This window comes from Pristis pectinata, chromosome 11 (assembly GCF_009764475.1).
Source record: "Pristis pectinata isolate sPriPec2 chromosome 11, sPriPec2.1.pri, whole genome shotgun sequence".
Classification (NCBI taxonomy): Eukaryota; Metazoa; Chordata; class Chondrichthyes; order Rhinopristiformes; family Pristidae; genus Pristis; species Pristis pectinata.
Window position 1 is genome coordinate 19901005 of NC_067415.1, and position 24576 is coordinate 19925580.

General features: G+C 42.4%; 1 protein-coding gene across 2 annotated transcripts in view; it reads right to left on the bottom strand.

Moving 5' to 3' along the window:
* gpr143 (G protein-coupled receptor 143) overlaps positions 1-24576 on the bottom strand; it is a 48267-nt gene that overhangs the window by 12905 nt on the left and 10786 nt on the right. The window contains exons 2-9 of one of the 2 annotated variants that reach the window (XM_052026402.1): positions 22376-22482; positions 22059-22153; positions 18463-18555; positions 16843-16952; positions 15474-15582; positions 13151-13268; positions 4171-4423; positions 1911-1989 (exon numbers count right to left, since the gene is read on the bottom strand). In XM_052026402.1, coding sequence (XP_051882362.1) covers positions 1982-1989; positions 4171-4423; positions 13151-13268; positions 15474-15582; positions 16843-16952; positions 18463-18555; positions 22059-22153; positions 22376-22482 — 893 coding nt within the window. In that variant the 3' untranslated portion in view covers positions 1911-1981. Of the gene's footprint in view, positions 1-1910; positions 1990-4170; positions 4424-13150; positions 13269-15473; positions 15583-16842; positions 16953-18462; positions 18556-22058; positions 22154-22375; positions 22483-24576 lie in introns of those variants that run through there. The other variant, XM_052026401.1, reaches the window with a different exon arrangement.

A 24576-nucleotide genomic window follows, 5' to 3' on the forward strand; every position in this document is an offset into this window, starting at 1 on the left:
TGACAGACCTCTCCATTCATTTTGCACATATTATTACTCCCCTGCCTAGCCAAAGTCCAGGAATCAAATGCTTCTATTTGTGCCAAAGTGATTTGCCTTTGGTCATAACAATCAAGCATAAATAAGATTCATATGGAGTTTACCCCTTTGCCAAGTTCAAAATGGCTAATCTGAAAAGCTCAGAGTCGTTCACTGAATGGAGACAAAAGCTCCCTTTGATGGGAGCAATATGTCTAACACGTTAAAGTATACCACATCTGGCATCAGGCCAAAAGAGCACAGAATTAGCATAACTAATCATGTTGAAAATGTAACAAATTGTCCTAAAGTAATTCTGTCACAGCTAGTGGAAAGCTTGCTCAGATAGTGATAGATAATAACGTAGAGTCAAATGTCATTTCCAAATGCATAGTGTACTAAAATATTGGTTGAAGTACATTAAAGTCACATGATAGAAGACAAAAAGCATCAAACCATCACCTTGTTCTTTACTTGGACATTAGCCTTTAGACTGATCAGTCTTAATATGCAAAAAGACTTTTTTAAAAAAATGGAGACAGTTCTTACATCAAAGGACACTATATATAAAAATGCCAGCCTTGTTTGTTTCACTTAATGTGCCATTGCATATTTGATAAGAGTGCACAGTTTGATAATTATCACTAGAACGTGGGATATCTCAAGAGACTGCCAGAACTACTGGAAGCAGCATTCTTTTGATATCATCTCACTTCGTGTTGCAAATTATCAATTATGTTGTGTGGAATTTTACAGAAATATTGGCTTCAGTGAATCATTTTATCAAGAATAAATCTAGTCATTATTTTAGCCTGTACCTAAAAGTGCAGTGCAGTTACTTTCATTTTTCTGATTGACGGTAAGGATTTAATTTAAACCCCACTATGTAATCTGCTGTGATCAGATTGGTTTAGACTGTACCCATGCAGTATGTCAGAGAGAAAAACATTTACCAAAAGCTATAATTAATCTGTTAAAGAAATGATATGGGGTGTAGCACAAAACATGATGAGTTAATTCATATCAGTTGCCCAATTTGGAAATACATAAAAAGCAAATTGCTGCATATGCTGGAAACCTGAAAGAAGAACAGAAAATATGAGAGTGGTCAGCAGATCAGGCAACATCTGTGGAGAGAGAAACCCCTTTCATCAGCCCCGGGGGATGGTACAGATGAACAGCTTATGCAAGAACAGAGCTAGCAACAAGGTCACATGCAGAGTTGCGCACAGGTGCAAGTCACAGAGAGTTTAAATAACCTCTTAAAGAATGCTTTTTTATATATAAAAACAGAAGAGGCAATAACGTGATAAAGGATTAAAAAGATGTGAGGAATGAATGCAAATTTAATCAGTGCAATAATATGATACGCAAGGCATTAAACACATGGATGTTGCAACAGCTGATCAGCAGTGCCAGTGTCCATGGTGTGATGTGATAAAGCAGACAGCAGGAAGCAGGTGACAGCAGCTGCAGGCTGATGTGCAAAAAGGAATGTCATCAAAGATCTAATTCACAGCAGCGAGTGAATACAAGTTCAGATAAAAATGGTCAATTCTCATTACCGGACCCTGGGTCTTGGATCTCTTAACAACTCCTTCAAGTATCCTCTAACCTGGTGGCTAGCTCATTAGTTGATGTGATTCCATTAAATACATCATTTGATAACCTTTAGGGGTTAAAAAAATGAACAGCACACAAGTACACTTTTGAACAATATACACTTTATACATGAGATTGATCTATTTTGGTATTTGAAAAAGGTATAATAATTCAAATTGCATCATACAAAATGCTCTGTTGTTCTGACACCAAATTTTTTTTTACTTTGATTGTGAAAGCACAATTTACATAGAAAGGATAGCACCTGGTCTGTTGTCCAAACTACTGCCCATCACATGGCTTCCAACAAAGATTTCAGGCCTTTGTTATTTGAACTAATGCCTCCCTAGGCCACAAGACGTCAACCTTCTGGGAAAAGTAAATCGAGAAACAAACAATAATAACAACTACTTGCATATACGTACAGGTCCTCCCCAGGTTACTGCAGGGTTCCGTTCCTCTGAACTGTTCGTAACCCTGGCAACTGACAGATCGGAAATGTGGCCGCGATGCAAGTTCCCACATGGCAGAAGATGCCTGTGGCCCCTCAACACCTGGCAAATCCATCCTGCTGGTCTCCCAAACACTCGTTCAGCTGTACACAAGTCGAGCGCTTGTAACCTTGTAATATGACAGGATTCTTGGTAGTGTGGAGGAGCAGAGGGATCTGGGGGTCCATATCCACAGATCCCTGAAAGTTGTCTCACAGGTGGATAGGGTAGTTAAGAAAGCTTATGGGGTGTTAGCTTTCGTAAGTCGAGGGATCGAGTTTAAGAGCCGCGAGGTAATGATGCAGCTCTATAAAACTCTGGTTAGACCACACTTGGAGTATTGTGTCCAGTTCTGGTCGCCTCATTATAGGAAGGATGTGGAAGTGTTGGAAAGGATGCAGAGGAGATTTACCAGGATGCTGCCTGGTTTACAGAGTATGCATTATGAGGAGAGACTAAGGGAACTAGGACTTTACTCTTTGGAGAGGAGGATGAGAGGAGACATGATAGAGGTGTACAAAATATTAAGAGGAATAGAGTGGACAGCCAGCACCTCTTTCCCAGGGCACCAATGCTCAATACAAGAGGGCATAGCTTTAAAAGTAATGGGTGGGAAGTTCAAAGTAGATATCAGAGGAAGGTTTTTTTTACCCAGAGAGTGGTTGGGGCATGGAATGCACTGCTTGGGGCAGTGGTGGAGGCAGGTACATTGGTCAACTTCAAGAGATTGTTAGATAAGCATATGGAGGAATTTAAAATAGAGGGATATGTGGGAGGAAGGGGTTAGATAGTCAGGTGAGGTTTAAAGGTTGACATAACATTGTGGGCTGAAGGGCCTGTATTGTGCTGTACTGTTCTATGTTCTAACCTGGGGAGGGCTTGTAGCAATTTTAACATAAACATCACAAGAGTTCTTTGCAGGCAAAGTTCATTACTGGGCAACCGGTTGAGTTATTAGATCAGATGGCCCAAAGTTGGGTCAAAGAAGTGAGATGATGCAGATGTGGGAGGGAGCTTAGAGTTTTGGGCCATTGTGGTTGAAAGGCAATGGAGAGTAATCTAAATCAGGGGCAGGATTGGAATGAGAGGAGAAATCATGGAAAGTTCAATGTTATCAGGGCTGGCCAACTGACTGAGGCAAGGCCTTCTAATAGGGATAATGCCACATTAAGGCTGAGCAGAGATTTAATCAAGGGGTACAAAATTATGATCTCTAGTGTGTGGGGTGAAAGACAAGGCATCCGAGGAAAAAAACACAGAAGTGACTATGCAATATTATATTCAGCACGGGGATTGCCAGATTTTTGGATAGTGAGGAGATCAAAGGAAAAGGGGTTAGTGCAGGAAAGTAAAACTGGGGTGAAAGATTAGTCAGTATCTTGTTGACTTGTGCAACAGGCAATGAGGGGCCAAATGGCCTTTTGCTGCTTTTTTTTTTCCATTCAGTGTGATTTCAAGGCATTTGTGGGAAGCAGGTATTGGTGGGGAGATTTTCACCCAAGTCAAATCATCTGCAGGTTGGTGATCAGTAGTACTGATGATCCAGGAGAAAGCCCTAGGCCCTTCTGCAATCACAAGACAAGTTCAACAGCCTTAACAAGAATGGGTAGGAGAGGGGCAGCACAGTGGTGGAGCGAGTAGAACAGCCATCACGCAGCTCCGGTGACATGGGTTCAATCCTGACATTGGATGCTGTCTGTGTGGAGTTTTCACGTTCTCCCCGTGTCTGTGTGGGTTTCCTCTGGGTGCTCCAGTTTCCTCCCACATCCCAAAGACATGCGGGTTGGGAGATTAATCGGCCACTGCAAGTTGACCCTGATGTAGGTGGGTGATAAAATTGATGAGAATGTGGTGATAATAGTCTACAGAGAAAATTAGTAGGGGAACAGGATTGGGGGTGTACACTCGATGGCCAAAAGAACCTTCTCCTCTGTCGCAAGGAAAGAGAGAATCGTGGTGTGGAAGCTGTAGGACTGCTCACACTACACACAGGAAACCAGTCACAGGCCCTGATAGACAGGGGAGATCTTTACAAAGGAGTTATTTGCTTTCCCATTACCTTCAGAGAGGACAGAAAGCTCATCACTATTTTCATAACCATTTCCAGTCTGCATCTTGTCATGTTGTTGCAGAAACCCGTGGTGATTGACAGAGGTGGCCACAGGACTGCTGTAGGAATTTTCTGCTGCAGTAGGGCCTACCGAGGATTCCCAAGGGATTTCTTGCCTTTGTAACTTGAAATCAAAGTCACATCCAGTCCAGCCATAAAATGCAAGGGTGTTGAGAAAGCCTTGCATTGGATTCAGGATACTCTGCAAAAGGAACACAGGATTAGGCTTGGAAATAGATACTAGAATCTTGGCAAATGGATTACACAATTTTTTGAAAAATCCACACACAAGAGACACAGATGTGGGAAACTTCCCTGAACTACAATACAAATAACACTTCTTTTGCATTGTTAAGTTAATAAACATCCCAAAGATCTCAAACCTTTCACAAAAGGAGAAAGTTGTCAATAATTCACAATTATCTCAGGGGAGGTGACTAATAATTTGGAGAGGGTGCAGAAGAGGTTTACCAGGATATTGCCAGGATTAGACAGTATAAGGAGAGGTTGGACACACTTGGATTGTTTTCTCTGGAGCGTCGGAGGCTGAGGGGTGACCTGATAGCTGTAAAATAATAGAATCTCTTTCCCAGGGTAGAAATATCAAATACTAAAGGGCATACCTTTAAGGAGAGAGGGGTAAGTTTAAATGAGATTTACATAAATGAAAATCAAAAAACAGCAGATGCTGGAAATCTGAAATAAAACAAACACTCAGCAGGTCAGGCAGCATCTGTGGGAGGAGAAGCAGAGAAGTGTTTAAGGTCGAAGACCCTTTGTCAGTTTGTCTTTGACTTGAATGTTTCTCTTCCTACAGGTGTGGGTTGATTACTTCCAGGTTACTTCTCTTTATGATTATTTCTCTTTATTTCCAGCATTTTCTGGTTTTATTGTATACTTCTTTGAGTGCTGAAACGTGGCTGTGTTCCACACAAACATCCAGTTGGGACCCCGGTAACACATTGACCAAAATCCAGACTGTAACAATACTAGAGCCGTTCACATCCAAGTGTGAGGTGGAACCTGTGCAATCCCTGACAGGACCTCACCGAGTTTCACACATCTCCTGCCACCACTGCAGACTGTTCAGGAATGGGCTTCATCTCTTAAAGGCACACTCACCACAGCAGCCACACAATGGCAGCAGCACATACATTGGCTGCCGTGAGCAAACAGAGGCTGCAGGGGAGAGAGCGCGAGTTCCCACAATCACTGAAAGGAACACACAAGTCCTAGTCAAAGAGACATTTCAGGAGGAACACCCAGCAAGTCAGGGACTCAGGAGATCTGCCAGGTCCATCACAAGAAGAGCCTGGCAGGAGATGGCCACAGTTATCTCCTCCTGGAGTGGGAAACCCCAGGACAGAGCAAGGATGAAGGAAGTTTCACAACTTCACCAGAAACACCAAGGTGATCCACACATCACTGTTTCCACCAGCAACGTGGAGGCCCTCAGGGAAATTATATTTTGTGTAGGTCAGAGCACTTTAAGTGAGGTGGTTCTCATCCAGAAGGAGAGAGACACTGAAGCTGGACATTAATGTAACTGCAGCAGGGTTTCATTCATTCACGGGCCAGATTCACTTTTGGTGGACCTACACAGCAGGATGTGGCAGGTTTGTGGGTCACTTGACATGTCCCATCTGATTATTGCTGTACTACATTGGTGCCAAGGATTGTTGATGGAGTTCTGCTACCTCCCTGTGGGACTAGGACCTCCGCATCTATCACCCAACTCTGCCTCTGCCGCCGAAACACATCCCCACCGCTGCTACCTCCAGGACCACCGTAATCTTGCCTGGACTCCCTTCTACAAGCTTGATCTGAATCTCTGCTGCCCACATCTTACCTGCAATGAGACATGTTCGCCAATAAACAGTGTTCACTAAGGATCTGTTCTCACTGATCTAGACCGGGCTCTGGTCAGGCACTAGCACAAGTTTTGAAATTTTCATCCTTGCTTTCAGTTCTTCCACGGCTTCACCCTCCATCTCTGATCTCCCCCACCCTCCACCTCTCAGACACAGAACAGTACAGCACAGCACAAGAACAGGCCCTTAGGCTCATGATATCGGTGTTGACCATGATGCCAATTTAAACTAATCCCATCTACCTGCACATGTATCCCTCCATTCCCTGCCTGTTCATGTGCCTGTCTCAATGCCTGTTAAACATTGCTAAAGTATCTGCTTCCACCACTGACCTGGCAACATGTTCCAGGCACCTACCACTCTCCTTGTTTAAAAAAAAGCTTACCTCACAAATCTCCTTTAAACTTCCCATCCTCTCACCTTAAAGCTATACCCTCTAGTATTTGACATTTCCACTCCGGGAAAGAGATTCTACCTACCCTATGTCCCTCAGAATTTTATATACTTTTATCAGGTCACCCCTCAGGAGAAGGATGCAAGGGTCCATATCCTGGTTCATCCCCAGCAGCTGCCTAACAGAGGACTATCTGATTTACAGCTGTTCCCAGGGACGCACACCAAGACAGACTTCAAGTGCTGCTGGAAGGTCATCAACTTGGTGAAGGGCATCCTTTGGTCTGCCCAAAACTTGGTCTTCCAGTACAGTGAGATGTCCCTAAGGAAATGCTGCAGACTGGCACAGTCCAGGCTGCAGGAGTACGTGCTGAGAGATGCTCTGAAGCTCGGTGCACCCAACGCAAAGTCTCTGTGGTAAGGACCACAGACTCGGCTCCTTCCGCTACCGCACATGGAGGTGCAAAGGTGGGTGGGGAAGCCCCTTGTACAATGAAAGAGGCATCACCTCAGGGAGTCACGTAAGTGACAATGGTGCTATGTTTGTGTGCTTTTCTCTTTAAAGTTTACACTACTGAACGTAACAACCATGAATGTTAAGGTTTTGTTTTTGCACTGTTTGTATATATTTTTTATGAATAAAGTTTATTTTTGAAATATAAAAAATATCAGATCACCCCTCAGCCTCTGATGCTCCAGAGAAAACAATCCAAGTTTGTCCAACCTCTCCTTACACCCTCTAATCAAGGGAATATCCTGGTGAACCTCTTCTGCACTCTCTCCAAAGCCTCCTCATCCTTCCTGTAATGTGACGACCAGAAATGCACCCAATAATCCAAATGCAGCCTAACCAAAGTTTTATCCAACTGCATCATGACTTCCCAACTTTTCTGTTGATGAAGCCAAGTATGTTGTATACCTTCTTTATGGGTTAGGAAGTCGTGGGCATACTATATTGGCGCTGGAAGCGTGGCGACACTTGTGGGCTGCCCCCTGAACACTACGCAAAATATGCATTTCACTGTGTTTCAATGTACATGTGACTAATAAAGATATCTTGTCTTACTTGTGTTGCCACTTTCAGGGAGCTGTGGATTTGCACCCCAAGATCCCACTGTATGTCATTGCTGTTGAGGGTCCAGCCATTTGCTGCATTCTTTCCTCTTACATTTGACCTCCCAAAGTGCACCACCTCACATTTCTCCAGATAAAACTCCATCTGTCATTCTCTGCCCAAATCTCCAACTGATGTTTCCTGCTGTATCTTTTGACAACCTTCCTTAATATCCACAATTCTACCAATTTTGGGGTCACTGGAATTTTATCTGTAACCCTCTGTCCCTCTTTCTGCTTCTAACAGGCACCTCTTTTACCAACCTTATGCTCCCCTGCCTCAATAATTCATGCAACTAGTGCCAACTTTTGTTTGATTGTGCTGTTTGAAGGGCCTTGGGGTGCTTTATTTGGTTAAAGGTGCAGATTAAAAACAAATTGTTGCTCAGCCCATGAGGGGAAGAGAACAGAGCAAAAAAAAATGGAAGCAGCACAAATCTCTCAGCAACAGCAAGTTCATTGTTAATCATGCGAGCCAAAGCAGTTCCTCAATCACTTATGAAGCACAAACTGGCTTAATTGGTGCTCATAGAGACCAACCCCTCCTGTGATGACATGGCCATCGAATTCAGGAGGAGCCAACAATGGATCAACTGCACCCCCTTGTGCCTCTTGTATACAAGTGCACCATTTACAAAAGCAGAACAACAGTCAGAAGTAACAGCTTCTGTGAAACAGTGACTTCTGCCAATAACATATTCTACATATGAGCAGATAATGAGTCCTCTCATTTTTCTTCATACTTAAACATTTTAAAATAGTGTTATTTTATTAAGAAAAGCAAACACATTAGCAGGCTGTAGAATAGGAAATGAGGTGTAGATTGACTAGCCAGTAAATGTAGAAAAACAGCTTAGATTTTCACATATTACTGTTGTCATACTATTCATGTATGGATTGCTTGTAAGTAGACAATAATACCCTCCTGTGCTGAAACAGTAGACTTAACTCAGGAAGATGACTCAGTCTTTCACTCAGCAAAACTTTAATTTTTGTCCATCACCAACTCCTTTACCTTCAGGTTACAAACATTGATACATCAGCCATGCTTTCCACAAATGAGGAGTTTTCATTACATTGGTGTCTTACTGCCCTCTTGCTATGGATAGTGGGACTGTATGTTCAATATTTCAGACTACAACTAAAGAAAATGTAGTCACCACAAAAGGCCAGTCATCAAAAAAATATATAAATGGACTCACCCGTTTTGTCTGTCAATCACAAGCAACTACACATGGGTGCTATAATACACCAAGCTTGTGCTCGTGTTGATCTAGGGTACGTTGAGATCATGGAGGAGGTAGTGTTGGGTCTACTGAAGAACATTAAGGTGGATAAATCCTCAGGGCCTGATGGGATCTATCGCAGGTTATTGAGAGAGGCAAGAGAGGAGATTGCTGTCGACATGACAAAGATCTTTGTAACCTCTCTAACCACAGGCAAAGTCCCAGAGGACTGGATGGTTGCCAGTATTTTTCCTTTGTTTATGAAGGGCAATAGAGATGATCCAGGAAATTATAGGCAGTGAGTCGCACATCATTGGTCGGGAAGCTATTGGAGAGGGTTCTTAGGGATAAGATTTACTCATACTTGGAAAGGCATGGGCTTATTAGGGATGGTCAGCATGGCTTTGTGCAGGGCAGGTCATGTCTTACAAATGCGATTGAGCTTTTTTGAGAAGGTGAAGGTAATTGACCAGGGTAGGGCAGTGGATGTTGTATACATGGACTGTAGTAAGCATGGACTTTGACAAGATTCCTCATGGAAGGCTGCTCCAGAAGATTAAGATGCAAGGGATCCGTGGTGACATGGTAGATTGGATTCAAAATTGGCTTGGCCATAGAAGACAGAGGGTAGTGGTAGATGGGTGCTATTCTGAGTGGAGGCCTGTAACTGGTGGTGTTTTGCAGGGATCAGTGCTGGGACATCTGTTGTTTGTGATATAGAAATAACTTGGATGAAAGTTGATTAAGTTTGCAGACGACACAAAAATTGGTGGCGATGTAGATTGTGAAGGTGGTTATCAAAGGATTCAGCAAGCTATACATCAGTTGCAGATATGGGCGGAAAAATAGCAGATGGAGTTTAATCCAGGGAAATGTGAGGTGTTATACTTTGGGAAGTTAGATACAAGGGGAAAGTAAATGGCAGGACGCCCAAGAGCATTAACATACAGAGGGATCTTGGGGTGCAAGTTCATAGTTCACTAAAAGTGGCAACGCAAGTTGATAGGGTGGTAAAGGCAGCGTACGGCATGCTTGCCTTCATAAGTCATGTTGCAGCTGTATAAATCTTTGGTTAGGTCACATTTGGAGTATTGCACGCAGTTCTGGTCACTCTGTTACAGGAAGGATGTAGATGCTTTGGAGAGGGTGCAGAAGAGTTTCACCAGGATGCTGCCTGGATTAGAGTCTATTAGCTACAAGGAGAGGTTGGACAAACTTGGACTGGAGCATCAGAGGTTGAGGGGAGACCTGATAGAAGTTAATAAAATTATGAAAGGCATAGATAGGGTAGATAGAGTCTTTTTCCCCCCAGGGTGGAAATGTCAAATAGAAGGCATTAGCTTTAAGATGAGAGGGGGCAAGTTTAAAAGGAGACGTGTTGGGCAAGTTTTTTTAAAAAAATAAACGCAAGTGGTAGGTGCCTGGAACTCACTGACAGGATGGTGGTGTTTAACAGGCATTTAGACAGACACACAAACATGCAGGGAATGGAAGGATATGGATCATGTGCAGGCAGAAGGGATTAGTTTAATTTAGCATCATGGTCGGCACAGACATTGTGGGCGGAAGGGCCTGTTCCTGTGCTGTACTGTTCTATGTTGAATGTCAAGATACAGCTCCCTGGGTGACAATAATTCAGTATCTTGCCTCAAGTAACAGTAACCCTTCAGAGTATGGCCAGGCACTCTTTCCTCTTTCTATCCCACCCAGAATGCAAAAGTCAACAGCTATTCATTTGAAATCACAGCAGAGCCAGAAACTGCCTTTGCCCAAGCAGACAACATGGGATGGTTTTCTTCCCCTAGACCCAGGGGTGCAGATGTCAAGGACCAAACACAAAACCTCAGCTCATCCAACACTAACCAAAGTGTCCAATAAATATATTCTTCTCAAATTAGCAAGGTGAAGGTAGGGTGTGTACTTCTCCTTTCATGTTTTCTACTTTCAGAAGGGGCAGTGTACATGGACCTGTCTATATCAATGGTGCAGAGGTCGAGAGGGTTGAGGGCTTCAAGTTTCTAGGAATGAACATCACCAATAGCTGTGGACGCCACGGCTAAGAAAGCTCACTAGCACCTCTACTTCTTCAGGAGGTTAGAGAAATTAGGCATGTCCCCTTTGACACTCACAAGATCACAAGACAAAGGGGCAGAAGTAGGCCATTCAGCCCAGAGTCTGCTCCACGAGCTAAACTAAAACTATTCCTATCTAGCCCCAATTTCCGGCCTTATCCCCGTATCCCTTGATACCTTGACTAATTAGATACCTATCAATCTCCTCCTTAAATGCCCCCAATGATTGGGCCTCCACAGCTGTACGTAGCAAAGAATTCCATAATTTCACTACCCTCTGGCTAAAGAAATTTCTCCTCATTTCTGTTTTAAACCAGTACCCTCTAATTCTTAGATTGTGCCCTCTAGTTCTGGACTCACCCACTAAGGGAAACAGCTTGGCCACATCTACTCTGTCCAGTCCTTTCAACATTCTAAATGTTTCTATGAGGTCCCCTCTCATTCTTCTGTACTCCAGTGAGTACAGTCCAAGAGCCGACAAACACTCATCATAAGCAAGCCCTTGCATTCTGGGAATCATCCTCATAAATCTTTTCTGAACCTTCTCCAACATCAGTACATCCTTCCTAAGATAAGGGGCCCAAAACTGCACACAGTATTCCAAATGAGGCCTCACCAGTGCTCCATAGAACCTCATCAACACTCACCAATTTTTAATCGATGCACCACAGAAAGCATCCTATCTGGAGGCATCACGGCTTGGTATGGCAACTGCTCTGTCCGAAAACGCAAGAAACTGCAGAGAGTTGTAGACACAGCCCAGCACATCTCAGAAACCAGCCTCCCCTCCATGGACTCTGTCTTTACCTCTCACTGCCTTGGTGAAGCAGCCAACATAATCAAAGACCCCACCCACCCAGGTCATTCTCTCTTTTCTCCTCTACCATCAGGCAGAAGATACAGAAGCCTGAGGGCACATACCATCAGGCTCCAGGACAGCTTCTATCCCACTGTGATAAAACTATTGAACGGTCCCCTTATACGATGAGATGGACTCTTGACCTCAATCTACCTTGTTATGACCTTGCACCTTATTGTCTACCCGCAATGCACTTCCCTGTAGCTGTGACACTTTACTGTATTCTGCTATTGTTTTTACCCTGTACTACCTCAATGCGCTGTGCAATGAATTGATCTGTACGAACATCATGTAAGACAAGTTTTTCCACTGTACCTCGGTACAAGTGACAATAATAAACCAATACCAATGTTTCCTATACTGAATTTCTTACTGGTAATACAATGGAAAACCTTTGCCAGTGGTTTCCTCCTAGTAAAATACTCAGCATCATATGGCAACCATTGGTAATTGTGTTGGTTGTACTTCATAAAAATGCTTTCATCTGACTCAATAAACCCATGGTTTGTTTCGCCTTTTATCTTCGTGTTGACATTTGTAGGTTAAGTCAATCACACTAATTAATCTGCTTGAATAACTGGTCTCTTGCACAACATGTGATTTGCTGTATTCTGTAATCAGATTTTCACAAATGAGTACGAGTTATGACTTTGTGACAGGATAATTTGTCTGAGCTTATAATTGCATTTTTTTCTTAGTGCTCGTTAGCGCAATGAGCAGCAAGAAGGTCACAGTTATCAATGTTGATAATAAAAGCACTGGTGGGTCTAACATCTTTATTTTAGGTACTCGAAGGCCACAGTCTCACCATTACCAACACTCCACAGACAGAAGCATTTGGATTCAGATTAATCCATGTGGAGAGATATTCTCTCTTCTCACCCCTCCTTCTCTCCTATTGAAAGCTGATGTGTTTTCAGTGTGTCAGGCAGCATCTGTGGAGGGAAAGGGATAGTCAACATTTCGGGCTGAGACCCTTCATCTGGACTGGATGGATTTCTCTTTTCCCCAGTTCCAATGAATGGTCCAAGACCTGAAACGTTAAGTTTCTCTTTCCATAGATGCAGAACGTATCCAGCAATCTCTGAGCCAAGTTGTTATCAGCTATCTTTTACCTTCTGGGCAAACCAAATAATGTCCATTCAATTGATCCAATCCACAAAAAGGAATATATTGTCATTGATTGTTTTTTATGTGCCAATGTAATGTAACTAGCAGATTTCTAAAACATCTTTTGACAAACTCTGCTAAAGAAAAACTACAACAAATTTTCAAAATAAACCCAAGAGGAAAATGTGTTCCAAAGTTAACTTTTACACTCATTAAGCTCTGCTGCCCTGTTGAGGAATGCTTGTGCTCTAGAATATTAGAGAAGCCTGCATGAAGATAACTTACCATGATAAACCAAGTGATCAGAGCTGCATTCTTGACATTCTTCAGCAGATCTTTGTTCATATTTGGCTGCAGTTCAAGGTAGAATAAAAGACTCTCATTGATGAGATTTGGGAGCCAGCTATGTAAAAAGGAAAGATATCTGTATCATGTCAGAAGCACAGCAGTGGAAGGAAAAGCAAAGAGTGAATTTGACCCTCTGAGCTGCCTCCGTCTCTGTCAGATATAACACAATCAATAATTTTAATGTACAGAGACAGAAGTATTCAAGCATTGCAGGTATTTTTCTCACAAAAGGATCCTGAGCGTCAATGAGAAACAGGCCAAGATTTTTTTGTGAGGGAGGCAGCTTTGCCAGGTTTCTGTGCAACAGGGTACATGTTACTGAATAAGTGGGGCAAATTGGCTTAATGTAGCATTCAGATGGAATGCGTTACACACTCTCTCAGAAGCCCACTGCAGTACGAGCCCAAGTTATTTAAAACAGAACAAGTCACAGTCACATTCAGTAAAGTGTAATTTAATAGTGCTGTACACTAAATAAATAGCATCCATTTCTGAAATGCAGTACTAGGATCCAACAAAAATATAGAATGCAGAACAGCACAGTACAGGCCCTTCAGCCCACGATGTTGTGCCGACCTATATAAACACCTATTTGCTGACCAATCTAACCCTTCCCTCCTACACAGCCCATAACCCTCCATTTTACTTACTTCCATGTGCCTGTTTAAGGGTCTTTTAAATGTCCCTATTGTATCAGTCCCTACCACCACCCCCGGCAGTGCAGTCCAGGTACCCACCACTCTGTAAAAATAACCTCCTTCCTCCCCTGACCTTAAACGGATGTCCTCTGGTATTGGCCATTGCCACCCTGGGGAAAAGGTACTGGCTGTCGACTCTAAGCCCCTCAATCTTATATACCTCCATCAAGTCACTTTTCATCCTGTGTCACTCCAAAGAAAAATGCCCTAGCTCACTCAACCTTTCCTCATAAGACATGCTCTCTAATCTAGGCAGCATCCTGGTAAATCTCCTCTGCACTCTCTAAACTTCCACATCCTTCTTATAATGAGGCAACCAGAACTAAACACAATAATCTAAGTGTGGCCTAACCAGAGTTTTATAGAGCTGCAACATTACCTCGTGGCTCTTGAACTCAACCCCCCAACTAATGAAGGCCAGCACACCATACACCACCTTAACCACCCTATCAACTTGCACAGCAGCTTTGAGGGATCTATGGACTTGGACCCCAAGATCCCCCTCTTCCTCCACACTGCTAAGAATCCTGCCATTAACCACACCTTCAAGTTCGTTTTTCCAAAGTGCATCACTTCACACATTTCCAGGTTGAACTTCATCTGCCACTTCTCCACCCAACTCTGCATCCTGTCTATATCCAGTTGTAACCTACAACAACCTTCTACACTATCCACAACCCCTCCAACCTTTGTGTCATCTGCAAACTTACTGACCCATTCCTCCACTTCCTCATCAAGTCATTTATAAAAATCATAAAGAGCAGGGGTCCCAGAACAGATCCCTGCGGAACACCACCAGTCACTGGCCTCTAGGCAGAATACTCCCATAGACAGTGATCTGTTATCTAAGTCTTATCTGGAATAATGCAACAATAATGAAGGGATTCCAATGTTCCCTCCCAATTCAGAAAAAAAAATCAAATGTAAAGTTAGGGTTTGTGAGGAATTTTTTTTTATATATATATACACACAAAATAAAAAGTGCAGAGACTGATAGTGACCTGAGACTTGCTGCCTGTAAAGTTGTTGGAACCAGAGTCAATCTAGGTTTTCAAAATAAGTTGTTGAGGCTAAGCAATTTGCGGGAGTGCAGGGAAAGAACTAAATAGATTGTTTTACAGGGAGCTGAAATGAACTCGATGGGCGGAATGGCCTCCTTTTTGGTCATAACCACTGACGACTCTACAAATCCTGACCAGCAATGACAACCACCTCTCTGCAGCATTGCAGAAACCATCACTCCATTGGTTTCAGCAGCAAACAATCCTCATAATTAGCAGACTCTTCACTGTGAAGTCCTGTCTTGTGGGTTTGAAGGAAAGCTTCATAACTGAGATCAGAAGATTTCATGTGGAGGAAGGTTTTGAAGGGATGTGGTAACAGACATTAAGATAGAGATCGGCCATGGCAGAGGGCAGGATCATGGGACCAAATGGTCCACTCCTGCTCCAATTCCACTTTGGTTGTACACATCACTACACAATCATGCAATGCAGATTTGGACAATTTTAGTAAGTTCAAGTGATACCAAACAGCCAATGTAGTTAATTACCATCTCTTACCAAATAATAAACACAAGCAGAATCTTGAAAAATCTTAATTTAATCTCAGTCGCCAAACGCCTTTCATTTTCTGTGTAGATACCTTGTCTTCCCTTCAACAATGAAGCAACTGAAAAATAAAGAGCTTCCTCTGAACCCAGTGTCATAGAACACCTTAACATATATATATTCTGGGACAAATCAGATGACGATTCACATATTTTAAGTCCAACAGTGTTATCATCTATTACATGCAGGAATACTATCATACATGCTGAAAAAACAGCAGTCTGTGATCCAAACGGAAAGAACTTTTACCATTAGCTCAAATCTGCCACCAGTTTCCTCGGTGAATTTCACATGATGGCTCCCATGTACGAAATGAAAATTGGGTACTTAAATAAGATAGAGATCGGCCACGGCAGAGAGCAGGATTAATAATTCATTTTGTTCCCCTCACCCACCCCCATTGTACAAATAAATGGCCCTCAGTCACCCGATAAATTAACTGTGCTCCTCATTCACTGCGTTATGTTTACTCCCTTCTGCCACTTTAAGGGCTTGAGTTATTCATTCCATTCAGACTCTGCAGAGTCTGGGAAGACCAGCTGGAATGCAGAGCCGAGTCATCTCCAGGAATCAGTACCACACAGTGCCGATCATTAGCAGAGGGTAGGAGTTATGGATCACACAATTCCATTTTCACTCATCAGGAAATTCCAAGCCCTGTGGTGTCAGAAGTCCCGTGATTTCTATTCACTAATCAGATAGCTGGAGAACAGTACTATGTGAAAGTATCACCAGAGAGAAATGCACTTCAGGGTTTTGTTCAATGTTAATTCTATAATTCATGCTGTTGAAGAGGGGTAAGCAGATTGTGCTGTATATTGGTGAAATGAAGCAGCTCCTGATGGAAAACAAAGATGAGTGACATGGTGTTGACATCTAGCTTTCAACATGTGATGAATGACAGGTGTGGAGCCAACTCCTTGCTTGAGTACTGCTCCATGGGTGACATTACATCACCCACAAATACTATTCCCAAAGAGCCTCAACCAGGAGTGTGGGCAGACTAAGTCAACCACAGGCAGCATCACAGCAAGCCCAATGCCTGTACAAGCATTTTCAGTGGAAGGAACTGGATAGCAACCAGAGGTTGAATTCTCACCTTTTAACTAGAGGCACTGCAGTCAATTACAGCGGTGCTATCAGTACCTCGGCAGAGATCAACCAACTGAGCAGAATCTACAAATCAAACCTCAGGCCCTTCCAGTACGCCAGTCTCCTAAAGTCATTGAGAATCACCACTTCTTCAGATGCTGAAAATGTATTGGTTAATAACTCTGGCATAAATCATACTAACATTAAGCAACACCTGTATTAGTCCTACCTGCAGATGCAGTTTTTCCAAACAGAATGGGGTTAATAAACAGAACGAGCAACAGTGGGGCATAGGTGGTGATGTAATGTGGAACTGCATGCTGCAGTCCATTTTCACAGCTGGAAGATAATTAAGTTTATGTTAGTCATCCCTGGGAATTGGTGGTAGGATACCTCCGCCTGTCATACAAAACATGTTACAACAATGGTGTGCTTGTGAGAACTCTTAAAACCTTAATGAAAAAAACAAGTCAAAACAAATGTTTTCCACTGGTAGAGCAGGATTATATTATTAGTTGCATCTGTATTCATCTTAATTTACACTCACACATTGGTCCACATCATTCCCACCTGTTTAGCCTCTACAACCACCACTTGGTAGTTCACTGAAGTTCTGTGTGGGGCTCAGATCTGCAACCTGACCCGTTTTTTTTTGAGAGTGGGTCTCCCTGATATGATGGAGCAGATCATCTGCACATCAACTCACCACTCTGCAGAATGGCTGGAGGGAAGTTTGCTTCAACTGCCCACCCAACAGATCCAAGATCATCATCTCACATGGACTGTGATAGGGTGCACCTAAAAGCAGAGAGAAGGCGAGACATAGGGAAAGACTCTTGGCTCTCTCATTTCGACCAAGTTCATGACTGGGAGGAAGCCAGCCACTGAATAATCAATGGAATAAGCCGCTGGTTGCCTCAGAAGTCACTGATATTGCAGGAAAACTGGTCTCTCATGGTGGCAGTAAAATGAACAGTTACTCACTCAATGCAGGAATGAGGGTGGAGAGAGAACAAAAAGAACATCTGAACAGAATCAGATACATATATTATATTCACATTAAATGTACACATTTTCTAGTAGTCACAAATCTCACAAAACAATTTATATTTTGTATTAAAGGCTGGCTGTGCTTTATCCATTGAACCCATGCACTAATGTTGTTATGCTTATTTTGTCATGTAAGTAATGTATACTTTGTTAATTTAGGTTTGTTAACTTACATTTGTCATGTTTGTAATGTGCTGCTGCAAAAAGCTAATTTTCATGGCATTTATAGCCTGTATACCTATGACAATAAACTTGAACTTGACCCCAGTGCCAAGGATGTTGTGACACCATTTCTGCACATTGCTAAACATCATGAAAGCTACAGCTTTGAATAATATTATTTAGAAGCAGCATAGGGGGTTAAAATTCTACCACTGCCTTCTTGGGCAAGTGTGTGGCAAGTAGTGTTCAGCAGTGTTAGACAATAATAAAGCAACCAATTTGTGAAAGATAAGAGTAAGAACAGCAATAAACACACCCAATTCCACCTAGAGTCATACAGCACAGAAACAGTCCCTGCACCCCACCACATCTATGTTGACCATCAAGTACCCATCTGTACTAATCCCATTTACCAGCACTTGGTCCATAACCCACTGTGCCTTGGCAATTCAAGTGCTCATTCAGATGCTTTTTTTTAAAAAAAATGTTGTGTATCTGCCTCCACCACCTTCTCAGGATATGCGTTCTAGATTGCAACCTACCTCAGGGTAGAAAAGGTCTTCCTCAGATCCCCTCTAAACCTTGGGGCCCCTTCACCCTAAACCAGTGCCTTCTGACACCTCTGCCATGGACCTACCTGGAAATGGAGGGATAGTAGAGCATGGCTACACCTTCGACACACAGGAGGATTGCCAGACCCCAGGTCAACATGTGGTACAGCACAAGAATACTGAAAAAAAAAACAAAAAAAAAAATGCTTTTAACATTTACCACGAGTTAAAACCCAATCATTATGATTTCACATGGAAGGGTACAGGATCAGTGGCCCAAGAACTACAAGTTGTCAGGCATCACAAGGCAACAGATTCCCACCTTTGGGTACTGTGCCACATCTTCAGTAGTAAAGATTATAAGCCCATGTTTCCCTCTCCAGAGAAACAGCTGGGAAAGGGTGGGGGGGGAGGGAGGGAAGGAAGGGTAGTGACGTTGGCAGCCTAGCAACCATCATCTAAGTTCTACTACAGAGGTCTCAGATGTGGACTTCAATGGGCAGCCTTCACAAGGCAGCTTGAAATGAAATATTTCCTGCATTGATAGTCCTGACAGAAAGCCTACATTCACACTGGGGGAAACAGGGAGTCCTGTACTAATTAGGCACAAGGTGCTGTGCAGAGCTTGGAGGCCATCCTTTCGGTGATAGTAAATAGTGACAGGGTGTGTCACTGAGAGTTGAGGTGGAGTTACCGGCAGGGACAGGCCATGTGGTTACCTCCTCATGCTCTGCAACTGCTCACACTATATTGGTGGGGAGGTTACATACTGGAACCTCCTCTGCAGTGGGTCCAGGGACTCTCTAAACATTAACATCCTTACCAGCACAGCATCCAGTGCAAGCTTTGTGTGCACCCCCCCCCCCCCCCACAACATACAGCCGTGTTGTTAGGCCAACTTTATTACCCATCCCCAATTACCCTTAAGGTGGTCATGGCGAGTCTCCTTCTTGAACCCGCAAGTCCTTCTGATGAAAGTATTCCCATAGTGCCGTTGGGCAGGGAATTCCAGGATTTAGACCCAGTGCAATGGAAGAGCAGGGATGCATTTCCAAGCTGGAATGATGTGCGACTTGATGGCGTCCCCATGTATCTGTGGTGGTAGAGGTCACTAATTTGGAAGGCAAGTAGCTACAGTAGATTTTATAGATGGTTCACACTGCAGCCACTGTGCACTAGTTGTGGATGGGATACCAGTCAATCGGGCTGCTTTGTCCTGGATGGCTTAGAGCTTCTTTAGTGTTGTTGGAACTGCATTCGTACAGATGAATGAGGAATGTGGGAGGTGCAGTTATGCATCTTGTGCCACAGCTGCCATTCTGGAACTGTGAGGGTTCAGTTTGCACCCAAAACCTTTTGTGCTAACAAGTCCAATTCCATCTCTCAAACTTCTCAGTGGTTAATAGGGCTAATAATCAGAAATAATTCCTTAAAAAGGGCCAAATGATATCCAAGAACAAGTAGCGATGTTTAGGAAAAGAACATACTTATTGGTGCAGGATGAAATTAAGAGGAGAGGCACAAGAATGCATCAGGACCTCAACAGTAAAAAAAATAAATCAGAATTATACAATTCATTATCTTGTAAATTTGGGGAATTTGTTATGCAAAGAACATCTGGAGAAAAGGATCACATAGAACATAGAACAGTACAGCACAGGAACAGGCCCTTCAGCCTACAATGTCTGTACTGAACACAACACCAAGTTAAACTAAATCTCTTCTGCCTGCACGATCCACATCCCTGCATATTCATGTGTCTGTCTAAAAGCCTTTTAAACACCACTATCATATCTGTTCACACTACTACCCCTAGCAGCCCATTCCAGGCACCTACCACTCTTTAAAAAAAAGCTTGCTCTGTGTAACTGCTTTAATCTTTCCCCCTCTAAATGCGTGAGCTCTAGTATTTGACATTTCTACCCTGGGAAAAAGATTCTGATTGTCTACCCCATGTCTCTCATAAATTTTATTAACTTCAATCAAGAGGTTGGACAAACTTGTGTAGTTTTCTCTGGCACGTCGGAGGTGCCAGAGAAAACAACACAAGTTTGTCCAACCTCTCCTTATAGCTCATACCCTCTAATCCATGCAGCATCCTGGCAAACCTCTTCTGTACCGTTTCCAAACCCTCCACATCCTTCCAGTAATAGGGCAATGAGAATTGCACACAATCAATCAGTTAACACAAAACATTACGGAACACTGGCTGGCTCTGCTGCCAGTCAGATTAACTGGCAGCACAGATCAGGGGTCCAATCTGGGATCTCCCCGATCTACAAACTCAGTAGTCTTTGTTAGATCGTTTTGGGAGAACTACAACAATTAATAAATACATTTCTAAAACCAGACTGGATTTAAAATGTAACATTCAGATATTCCTTAGTGTCCTTCAACTCCTGCCTTTGCAAATAGGTTCAGCTTTACAGATTTGATCCAACATTGCTCTGTTTAAACTGGGACAATATTTCTAACATGGATCCCTCCAAAGTTTTTGTTAATTGACAACAGATGACAGTAGCCATGAACTGCAAGGCAGGCCTGATCACTCTTCCTGAGTCCAGCTACAGGCAAACGGACTGATCCCACTTGGCTCCATTATGAGTCAAGGAGCCTGAACATTAATCTTAGATTCTAGTATCTAAAAACAGAAGATATACATCTTTACTTAAACAAGCTGCATTGTAAACGATGGATGTGGAATTATATAATGAGATATGATTTCTTTTCTAGTAATAGAATATTTCTTCATCACTGTAGACTAATTACTCATGAAACATTCATTTGTTAATGGGTGATAGAGAATAGTTTTAATAGTACATTATGTGCCCTTGTGACTTGGTAGGATTACATCTGGAAGCAGCAAGTGCTAATTATCTCACCACGAAGTGCTCCATAATGTTGCACTCGGGCACTCACATTTCAGCATTTTTGTTCAACGTATTCTCAAGTTAGCTTGGTGGCTCTGCATATTTAAAATTGCCACACCAGTCATCAACACAGAGAAAGTGACTGTATATTTGGAGGAGTCACGAGGGAATCATGACTGGCACAGAATAATTATGGTTTTATTATTCTCTGCACAGAAATCTCCAAAAGTCCCTTCACTAACTGTAACATGGCTTCAACAAAAATATGATGGGAAGAAGCAGCACTTGTTTAACACCAGCAGCCAAAGATGAATTTCCAGTCCATTATAAAAAAACTGATTAGTAGTAACAGGAAAATTACAATAAGCTGATCAGTTTTCAATAATTACTAATGCTCTTTTTAGACAATATCACTTGAACCCTTCTCTCATTTGCACACATTTGCTTTTTTTTAAAAACACATAAACAAGCTTCACCACTAAATTTTCTCATGTTCTCTCACTCTATCCATCTCACAACTTCCAATGTATTTTCAATGCTATATGGACAGTGTTGTAATCAACCTTTGTCAATGCTCTTTACAAATACTGAAAATATTGAATTAATGTTGAATGCTACTATTTCAGCAAAACTACTTAATCATACTATGGTAAATTTTGGTGTAATAATTGAATCAGTTAAAAATGTAGCAGCAAATTACAAAAAGTGCAATTAATTTTAGTGAAATTACTTCCAAGTTGCAAGTTACTCTCGGCTGCAATGTACTACGCTCCTACAAGCTATTCACAGATAATTATATCCTGTGAACTTGCCTTAGCCCTGAAGATCGTTTTACAATGAGGTAAACATCCACAGCATAGCAGAACAACCACCAGAATGTGGCACTATAGAATAGCTGAATCCATATCTGTTTGGAGGAAGGGACAAAAATTAAAATAAGTCTTTATTGCTGTCAGATATAAACCATTTACAATTTAGTTATTATAAATAGATAATAATGGTGTAGGGACAACTATTACTTCATATGTTTTAATATCCTAATTGCAACATTAAAAAGAAAATGAATAAATAAATACCGGCAGATAAATAAATAATTATTGTTGAAGTTTCAGAAGCAGATTCTACTTACAGCACTGGCGACACAAAATGCTGTTGGCCACGATTCAGTCCCATTAACAGAGATTCTTGATGTAAAATCTGGAAAGCTGAGCCACACTGATGACCTGATTATAATACCTTAAGGAAAGGGACAGACGATACGCAAGAGAATATTAAACAGAGCAAGCAACTACATTTAGGTTATTAGTAACAGGAAACTTGCAATAAGCTGATCTGTTTTCAATAATTACTATTGCTCCTTTTAGACAATCTCACTTGAACCCTTCTTTCATTTGGACACATCTACTTCTTTACACATGAACAAGCTTTTCTAATGTTCTCTTGCACTATTCATTTAACAATGGATAGTGGCGCAAAGTGAAATTAAGTGCAGATGCACCAGAATGCATTAGATCTCAGCTGTAAAAAAAAATGTTAGTCATAATTGTGCAATTCATTATCTTGTGGTTCTAGATAGTGTATTGTGCATTAAGAATCTGGAGGAAAAACATCATGGTTGTGGTTTTGTTAACACAAAACATAATAGAAGCAGCTTTTTATTAACGTATTTCTACAAGACGTAAGCATTGGCAGAATTGCTATTGAGAAGGAGGTAGTGAGCTGTCTTCTTGCACTACTTCAGTCCTTCTACTAACGGTACACCCAGAGTGCTGTTGGGTGTGAATTCCAGGATATAGATGCAATGATGATGAAAGAATTGGGATACATTTCCATGTCAGGATGCTTTTTGATTTGAAAGGGATTCTGTAATTGGTGGCATTCTTGTACCCATCCCATTGCCCTTCCTGGTGGCAGAGGTAGTGAGTTTTGGAGGCAGCAACCCACAGTGGATTTTGTAAAAGGTATGTACTGCAACCACTGTGCACCACTGGTAGATGGGATGCCAACCAGGCGGGCCATCTTGTCCTACATAGTGCAGATCTTCCTCCGTATTGATGGAACTGCAGTTGTACAGGCAAATGGAGGGTGTCCATCCCACTCCTGACATGCCTTGTCATGGTGGAAAAAATTGGAAAGTCAAGAGTTGTGGTCCTGAGTGCCTGCTCAAATGAACACAAAACATCCCATAAGACTACTTCTAGGAAGAGCATTAAAGGTCACTCATATCCTAGCCAACATTTGTCCCTCTCCAAACATCTTAAACAGATCATCTGATTATCTTATTAGTTTACAGCTAGACGCCCATGATGGGTTTACATATCCATGCAAAATTGTGACTGGCTTTGAGTGAATATCAAAGGAATTGCTTTTTCTCGTTTAATACAAGTTTTCTTTTTTTCTTCCCCCCCCCCCACCAAGGATATTTTAAGATTTGATGTGTCAGAGTAAAATTTAGCTGTGTAGGGTGAAAGGTCATGGCTGTCATGTGACAGTGACAACACTGACCCCTCTGGTCAGATGACAGCATTGCTCATCGGGTCAGAAGTGACACCACTGTCAATCAGGGTTTAGCTCCACCCCTGCCCCTCTGGGCACACCTAACCATTGGCGTTTGTAAAACACCTTTGCACCTGGCCTCGAGCAATTGGCTTGTGAATCACCTGGGCTGGCTCCACCCACAGCCTTCCAGCAGTATAAAAAGTGCCGCATGTTTGCTTGCAGCCTCTCTCCCTGAGGATGTTGAGGTAAGCTGTGCACTACTTCAGGGTAGATAGTTAAATATCCCAGGGAGTGTTAGAGCCAATGTTTGTCCAGATTCAAGCTGTTCAGACATTGTATTGTTTATTCCTTGATATTGCGTGTGTGCGCGCGCCTCACCCCTGCTGTGATTTCCCCCACGTCTCGTGATCACCCGTGTGTGCACGTAGGTGTGCATCTGTTCCCATCCATTCTGTCCCCACGTCTTTGTAAATAAATTTTCCCTTTTTAAAATACAAAGACTTGTGTCTGAAGCCCTCTGCCTTTAAGACCCGAAAGAACCTTTTCTCACAACAAGCTGACACTTTGGTTTAGCTTTCTTCTGAAATGTCAGGATGCAACAAATTCATAGTCTTGACTTGTGTTCATGGCCACATCGGGGAAACAGCTTTGCAATTCCGACTTAAGGGATGGGACAACAGAAGACAGGAAATACATCCATTTGCAAGAGTAGTGTTGGCAATAATATCCATCAGAATGTAACTACTTACAATAGAGTTTCTTTTATTTAAAACAAAACTCCAAAAATCTCCCACTTTTCAGAAGAGTTTGTGGAGAGAACCAAGAGTTGAA